Raw genomic sequence first — 8403 nt, 5'->3', positions numbered from 1 at the left:
ACAACTCAACACTATCCAAGGTTTACAATGAAGCTGAGAAGAGCTGGTGCCTCTCAGCTTGGGAACCAGAGGTCAAAGGACAATACCTGCCCCAGGTAACCACCCAATCAGCCCATCAATCAGTAGAGTCATAGAAACAGAGAGATGTACAGCACGGAATCAGACCCTTCAGTCCAACTTGTCCACGTCGACCAGAATCCCAACCCAATCTAGTCCCACTTACCACCACCCGGCCCATATCCCTCTAAACCTTTCCTATTCATATACCCATCCAGGTGCCTTTAAATGTTGCAATTATACCAGCCTCCATCACTTCCTCTGGCAGCTCATTCCATACACACATCACCCTCTGTGTGAAAAAGTTGCTCCTTAGATCTCTTTTATATCTTCCTCCTCTCACCCTAAACCTATGCTGTCTAGTTCTGGATTTCCCCACCCCAGGGATGAGACTTTGTCTATTTATCCTATCCATTCCCCTCATGATTTTATAAACCTTTATAAGGTGACCCCTCAGCCTCCGACACTCTAGGGAAAACAGTCCCAGCCAAGTTAGCAATGAAAGAAACTCACACAACAATCAGAGGATCATCTGTTTTTTTATTCACGAGAACACGAATAATGTTCATAAATAACAAAACAGGGACTTGAACAAAACAATTAAAGGGACAGACATTTACAGAGGAGTGTTAAGATATTGTTTAGGGCAGTGCTTAGTTCTGTTGACCGTTGATTAAGATTCGTAAACAATGAACACTGACAGACTGGGGTACACCTCAGTCCAGGGTAGACTCGACGAGGAGCAGTCTGACCCTCTTCTCAAAGTGTCTCGATTGGAAGCCAGGTCTAGGTGGAACACTGTCAAGTGCACTGTAGGTTAGAGCATTAAGCACAGTAAAAAAAAACCTCCAGAGGACAAGAGATGGATTGCCTTTGTCCAAAAACTCACTGCCTTTGATTACTGGGCGGGGCTGAGATTCTTTAGAAGCATTTCCTGTGGACAATGGAAGGACCAGCCTCATCATATTCCTGTTTGCTGATCCACATCTGCTGGAAGGTGGACAGAGAAGCTAAGATAGAGCCTCCAATCCAAACAGAGTATTTACGCTCTGGGGGGGCAATGATCTGCAGAGAGACAGAGAAAGAGAAAATCAGCTTCCAACTTTGCTGCAAATATAAAAGCTCACAAGAAGACAAGCTCACTAAAACTTTGATCATTGGGCAGTTACAACACAGCTTCATGGTTTTTAAAGCAACTTCAGTGTGTTAAAAAACCACACAAAATGCTTCAACTGATCACTCTCATTTAAAAATAAATTGTAGTAAGCTTAGCTGCACCCCATGAGCAGTTAATAGTTGACTTTAAAGTATTACAACTTTAAATAAGTCTTTTGAGACACTCTAATTTAGACAAGGCTAAAAGGTGTTGTCATCTCTCAGCTCAGGCCTTGTTGTTGAGAGATAGTGCATTCCCCGGAGGGGAAGCTATTAATTCTCCAGCCTTCCACACAGGAATGGTGACAGCTTAGCAAGCTGCCTTTCCTGTTGCAAAGTGCAGTCATATTTGTTTGGAGCATGAATTGCCAATGAACATCCCAATGCTATAGACCTACCTTAATCTTCATGGTGCTGGGGGCGAGGGCAGTGATTTCCTTCTGCATGCGGTCAGCAATACCAGGGTACATGGTGGTACCTCCAGACAGTACATTGTTGGCATAAAGATCCTTACGAATGTCAATGTCACACTTCATGATGCTGTTGTAGGTAGTCTCATGGATTCCAGCAGATTCCATACCTAGTATAATGAGAGAGAAGAAAGGACCATGGTGATGTACAGTAGCTATGACCTGCTGTCCATGTCCCACTGTTCTCAGGGCACAGTGAATAGAGTGCGGGGCTCGGGGTGGGAGTGAGGAAATCCCTTTTACCTCTTCTCCCTACTTGCAATGCTGCTTGTGTTCAAAGAGGTGGGAAAGCTTCCTGCCAATTATTTGAAGCAATAATTCCTGACAGACCAAATCAAATCCTAGTCTAACGATCAATGGAGCTCTAGTGCTTTTCAGTTGATTTTATTTGACAATTAGGATGCCTACCTTAAAGTAGCAATTGTTGTGTTTGATTATTTCTCACAGAAACTGCTCCAGTCGTTTCCACATACCATGGTATAGTCTGTGGGCTGTGGAATTTCACTGAATGTGAGGCATTGCAACTGGCCTCTACGTCCTCAATTACAGAGAAGGGAAGGAAACAAAATGATCCAAGCAATGTCCCTGCTCTGAGGGTGTCCCATCAACTATTCTAGGGGTCAGATTGAGAATAGCTTCAGATGATCGCCCCAGAACTAAATAGCAGGATTTTGTCATTTGGGATCACGGATGGTGTAAGACTGAGCTGATGGCATGGACCAAACCACAGGCTGGAGTCCTTACCAATGAAGGATGGCTGGAAGAGGGTCTCGGGGCAGCGGAAACGCTCATTGCCAATGGTGATGACCTGGCCATCTGGAAGTTCATAGCTTTTCTCCAGGGAAGAGGATGATGCTGCAGTTGCCATTTCATTCTCAAAGTCCAGAGCCACGTAGCAAAGTTTCTCTTTGATGTCACGGACAATCTCACGTTCAGCTGCATTGAGTGAAACAAAGATGGTGAGCGCAAACTGAAAGGACTATCCCATCCCCAAAACAAGTGTGGCCCCCAAGGTGTGAGCATTTCACTCACCGGTGGTGACAAAGGAGTAACCGCGCTCAGTGAGAATCTTCATCAGGTAATCTGTCAGGTCGCGACCAGCCAAGTCCAGACGCATGATAGCATGAGGGAGGGCATAGCCTTCATAGATAGGCACGTTATGGGTTACACCATCACCAGAGTCCAGGACGATACCTGCAGGACAAAGCAAAGATGATAAAAAGGTCAGGCACAGGTCAAAGAAAATGTGACATGTCTTCCTCATCATTGTGATTTGGGAAGGGTTAGAATTTTCATTCCACTTCCCTGTCTTGGGAAGTCAATGGGATGGACATTGATTATGTGACTGTGAGTATTGCTTCACAGTAATCCTGAGGTTTAAGCCAGATGGCTTCCTGAACAAAGCCCAGGTTGGTTTGGTCCTGTTCCAGCTAGCTGCAGGAACCTTCCCAAGCCTAGGGGAGTCCAAACTTGCAAAGTGGGTTCTTGGACTGATTCAGTGAGAACAGAACCAGGTTTGGCTTTACTGGTCTCCACAGTGGAGCAGCCTCCAGTACTGATCAGATAGTAAATCTCACTGGAACCCATGGAGAATCTATCAGACATATCAGTCAGTTTCTCATGGCTCAATATGTCAAAGATTGAACATTGTGTGAAGCTGAATGATAGTTAGTAAAAACGGAAGGTGACCATACCAGTGGTGCGGCCGGAGGCGTACAGGGACAGCACAGCCTGGATCGCAACATACATAGCAGGTACATTGAAGGTCTCAAACATGATTTGGGTCATCTTCTCCCGGTTAGCCTTTGGGTTGAGGGGGGCTTCAGTGAGCAGTGTAGGATGTTCCTCAGGGGCCACACGCAGCTCATTGTAGAAGGTATGATGCCAGATCTTCTCCATATCATCCCAGTTTGTGATGATGCCATGTTCAATTGGGTATTTTAGAGTCAGGATACCTCTCTTGCTTTGGGCCTCATCTCCTACATAGGCGTCTTTCTGACCCATACCAACCATTACTCCCTGAAACAGGACAAGAGGCAGGTTAGAATGAGTTCTGATCATTTAGACAGTCATCTCCCAAACGGGAAAGGTCAGAGTCTGTGTGAGTGACTGTGAGAGTGAATGTGTGTGTGTGTCCATGTTTCTGTGGGTGAGGTTGTTGGTGAGTATGAGTGATTGAGTGACTGTCAGAGTGAATATGTGTATGGGTTTTTATGTGTGAGTATGTGGGTGAGTATAGCTCTGACTATGTGTATGTATGTGTGTGTGAGAGAAAGAGTGACTGCATGAGTGACTATGAATGAGTGAGTGAGTCAGTGTGAGTTGTTGGGGTGCAGTGCAATACTCAAATTATCCACTCAGAGGAGGCAGTGTTCCCTGAGAAGAGGGTTTATCTGAGGAGGGGCTATTCCTTGCGGAGGGATCTCTCTGCAGAAGCACCACAATCTTTCTTACTGAAGCTGATTTAAAACTTCATTATTTTCAAATATCTCAGTAAAAGCTCCTTAATACTTCAACATGGTGAGAAATATATGACTGAGTCGGTGTACCAAAAAAACATTATTTAAGATGCTAGAACATTAAAAGAGAAACTTAAAACTAACAGCTGGGATCGGCTTGCTCTGAGAGCTTGAGAATTTGGGAAATGTAAAAGTGAGTGGAACACTGCAGCCCCAAGACTCTTACTGTGACACATGGTCTTCTTCACAGTCACCCTCTCTATATTTAGTCACCTCCGTTACTGGGCAGGAATTCAGAAACTCATCATGCTAAATGAGTCAAATGATTCATCAACTTTGGCATAGAGTCAGACAGAGGGAGATGAGGAGAAGTTATATTTACAGAGTGTTGGCAGCTGGAATGCACTGCTTGAAAGGTACATTCAATTGGAATTTTAAAAATGGAATTAGATAAAATACTGGAAGAAAATAAACGGAGGGTACAGTAGTGGACTGGGAAACTTACTGAATCAATAATCCAGAGACCCAGGCTAATGGTCGGGGGGATACAGGTTCAAATCGTACCACAGCAGCAGGCAGAATTTCAATGATATTAGTGAACCTGGAATTGAGGGTTTGTTTCACTGACAGTGAACATGAGACTATCAGCAATTCTCATACACCCCATCTGGTTCACTACTGTGTGGACTGCAGCTATTCAAGAAGGCAGCTGACCACCACCTTCTCAAGGGGCATCTAGGGACGGGCAATAAAACTGACCCAGTCAGTGATACCCACATCCCACAAATGAATAAAACCTGGCTTATATGTGACTCCAGAACCACAGCAATATAGTTGACTCTTAACTCCCCTCTGAAATTGCCTCTGAGCCAATCAGTTCAAGGGGCAATTAGGGTGGGCAACAAATACTGGTCCAACCAGTGACACACAGAATATAGTTTTGATAATTGCAAGGCTTCAGGGAAAGAACAAGGGCATGATGACATTCAGTATAATTAAGTAAAGAATCACAATGTCACTGGACCAAAGTTAACCTCTTTGAGGATTGTTACTGTCTTTGGACCCTTTTAGTTGGTGTGGGGTTTTATTGAGCCCCTGTCTCTAATCATTGCAGGATGTAGGAAGATGTAGAGTCCTACCATTTCCATTGTGTATAAATATGTTGCATAAATGAACTATCCATCAAACTCTTTGGGAATGCAGGGGTTGTGGTTATAGCGGTTACAAATGGTAGTGGCGAGAGTGGAATGTGTCAGGCAAAAGCTGAGAATGTCGGGGTACGGGGAAGAAGGGGGAAGGGGCAAGGGTACCTGGTGTCTGGGTCGGCCCACGATGGAAGGAAAGACAGCCCTGGGAGCGTCATCACCGGCAAAGCCGGCCTTTACTAGGCCAGAACCGTTGTCACAGACCAGCGCGGTGGTTTCCTCGTCGTCGCACATGGTGAGGGATTTCTGCCATGGGAGGAAAAGGCAGTTAGCAACATTGAAGCTCACACTAAGATCTCACAAAAAGACACAGCAGCTCAGACCCTATTCCGCAACAAGCAATTCGCCTCTCTGCTACCCTCACAAGAGACACTACTCAGCATATTCCAGAACATAAAGAAATTACAACAGGAGGAGGTTGTCCAGCCCTTCAAACCTAATCTGCTACTCAATGAGATCATGGCTGGTCTTGCACCATTTTTCTCTGCTATCCCCATGTGCCTCAGTGTCTTTAACATCTATAAATGCATTGATCTCTGTCTTGAACATGTTCAGTGACTGAGTATCCACATCCTTTGGGCTAGAGAATTCCAAAACTTCACCCATTGTCTGAAAGAAGACATACCTCCTCATCTCAGTCCTAAATTGTCTGTCCTATATTCTCAAACTTTGTCTTCTGGTTCAGGACTTTACAGCAAAGGGAAACATCCTTCTAATTTCCACTTATTACCATCCTGAGATCACCATTCATTCTTCTAAACACCAGACAATACAGAATCAGTCCATTTAACTTTTCTGTATGGAACAATCCCTCCAGCCCATGAATTTGGTTAGTTGCCCTGGCACCTTGGGCTTAGAACTGAATCAAATATTCTTCAGGTTCCCCCACACCCCCGTTTCTTCCTCACTGCTAACCCCCTTCTTCAAGCTTCCCTTCCCAAATTTCCCACAGCATTCCTAAAGACTGAACAACTTTCTTCCACAAGTGTAAGTTCAGGAGAAAGAGGAACGGTGAAATTCAGATATCAAAGAAGAGGGAGAAATAATTCTGCAGATTGTGAAGATAGGGCAGCGATGGTAGAGCTGGTGAGTCCAGTCTGTCCTGTATGATCTTCACACTTGACTTGGGTCAGACAAGGGCAGCAGTTTCTGAAAGTGTCCCAGTCAGAATCTGTCATCAGGGATAGTACACCTGAATCAAGTTTCCAGGCCATTACTACGAGTCAAGACTTACCCTCTTTCATGCTCAAGCGTTCATTCATTCATTTTTGGGAACAGTTTCCCAGAAGATTCCATTCCCATTTGCCCCACCTGCCTGTTCACAGTGTGGTTCATAGATGGTCTCTCCTGGGGGAGGGGACTTATGTTGAGTTTTGATGGAAAAGTTTGGAGTGAAGCAGGAAGGGGTAGAAGGGTGATGGAGGGGAGAATGAGGAGGGAGTTAGAAAAAGAGGGGAAGGAGGAGATGTGGAAAGCAGAGGAAAAGAATTGAATGAAGTGAGAGAAGGAGAACATGCGCAGGGGAATGGCAAATGAGGAATACAGGTCTGTAGTGGGCAGTATAAAGCCTGACTGACCCAGGAACATGTTAGGGAAAGAGACAGGCAAAATCGTCAATTGCCATTACTCTGTTCTCGGGATCTGAACCCAAACCCTCCTTAGGAGGGAGGGAACCAAGTTGCTAAGGGAACTGTAGAAGCTGATTTTCAAGCAACTGGACAGTGTGCAATCCCGAAGAATTCCCATTCCAATTGATTGGCCATTGACAGCCATTCTTCCAGACACACAGAGACTCTGCACCCCACTAACACTCAGTGATCAGAGACAGCTGCTCTGGATATTTATAATCAAGTTGTTGAGACACATCTCTAGTGCAGGTGACTTCCTGACTCAGAGGTCAGGCTACTTCCACAGGGCCCCTGAGTTATTCACTCTGCATTTGGGGCAAGCTATTCTTTCGTATATAAAAAAAAACACGGTGACAATGGAAGAAGCAACCACCTTTTCGGATTTTAACAATCACTATTTTTACCCAGAAATGCAAATAATTTATTCACCCAAACACCTCACACAAATAATTCACCAAATTCCTAACTCCATGTCCCTCTGCTGATTAATCTCCTTCTTGGTTTTTTAAAAATCTTTTTCAATGATTTCTTCTCTTTTTCTGTTTCCAATTTGCTTAGAATGTACTTCTTCTCCCTTATTTCACCTTCAGTGAATGTGCTATCATTGTTACTGTTCATTTCTGCTTGCTCAGTTCTCTCACTGTTGAAAACCCACCCACCCTTCCAATCCAACAACCTCCCCCCCCCCCCCCGCTCAACTTGCCTGTTGTGTAAGAAAGAGCAAGAATTAGGGTCTTACCGGCTCCTAGGAGAGAGAGCGAGAGAGGTCTAGGTGAGGATGGAGGTAGGATGGAGCAGCTTGGTGGCTCACTGACTTTTATAGACCCCAGTAGATCCCAGGCTGACTGCACACTCAGATCCCCAGAAGGAATTGTCAGTCTCACACTCCTTATTTGGAGAAGGGGCTGCGGCTCCTTTTACCAGGCCCATTCAAGGTGAAATAGCAGCAATTCAGTCCCAATGAAAGGAAGCTCTCAATCTGAGAGATAGACACAGCCATGTTAGGAAAAGAGGTGACCAATCAGAAGGAACCATGAAGAAGGAATACCTCTCCATATAGGGAATGTCTTCTGGGAACGCCCTGCATGTGTCTGTGCTCACCCATCTCCCAGCTATTATTGCCGTAACTCGATCTGTGGTAGCTAGCGCCAAGTCAAAGGAAAGTTAATCCAGTGGCCACTGGCAGCCTGAAAACTTTAACATGAACAAACTCCATCACACCCATTGCCTTTGCAGCATTCGAACCCGTTTGATGCCCCTCCTAGAGAGACATGGCAAGAGAGGAAGGGGTGGCACAGGATGGAAGACACAAAGCTCTGGGTGAGGACGAGTGAGAGGAAGACAGAAAGTGTGGAAGGGAATGGGATATAGAAGGATACAGTGGGATGGGGTGGGGGAGGGGAAAGTGGGATGGGGAGGGGAAGGAGAG

General features: G+C 45.2%; 1 protein-coding gene across 1 annotated transcript; it reads right to left on the bottom strand.

Annotated features, from left to right (window-relative positions):
• Nucleotides 1–577: 577 nt before the first annotated feature.
• On the bottom strand, nucleotides 578–7822 carry LOC122544463 (actin, alpha cardiac muscle 1-like). Its single transcript, XM_043683700.1, has 7 exons — nucleotides 7714–7822; nucleotides 5452–5592; nucleotides 3377–3701; nucleotides 2715–2876; nucleotides 2427–2618; nucleotides 1611–1792; nucleotides 578–1122 (listed from the first exon to the last, which is right to left on the bottom strand). Exons 2-7 carry the CDS (start codon nucleotides 5578–5580, stop codon nucleotides 979–981), a joined length of 1134 nt encoding a protein of 377 aa, XP_043539635.1. The 5' UTR covers nucleotides 5581–5592; nucleotides 7714–7822; the 3' UTR covers nucleotides 578–978.
• Between the last annotated feature and the right edge of the window lie 581 nt (nucleotides 7823–8403).

The sequence above is a fragment of the Chiloscyllium plagiosum genome, chromosome 49 (assembly GCF_004010195.1).
Source record: "Chiloscyllium plagiosum isolate BGI_BamShark_2017 chromosome 49, ASM401019v2, whole genome shotgun sequence".
NCBI lineage: Eukaryota > Metazoa > Chordata > Chondrichthyes > Orectolobiformes > Hemiscylliidae > Chiloscyllium > Chiloscyllium plagiosum.
This window is presented reverse-complemented; position numbering and strand designations above follow the sequence as displayed.

What these genes read in the sequence shown, in the direction of transcription:
- LOC122544463 (XM_043683700.1), bottom strand. Translation starts at nt 5,580, where the DNA reads ATGTGCGACGACGAGGAAACCACCGCGCTGGTCTGTGACAACGGTTCT. An exon ending in TGGGCCGACCCAGACACCAG is followed by an intron (nt 3,702 to 5,451) that starts GTACCCTTGCCC and finishes GTCCTGTTTCAG; the next exon opens with GGAGTAATGGTTGGTATGGG. An exon ending in CCAGCACCATGAAGATTAAG is followed by an intron (nt 1,123 to 1,610) that starts GTAGGTCTATAG and finishes GTCTCTCTGCAG; the next exon opens with ATCATTGCCCCCCCAGAGCG.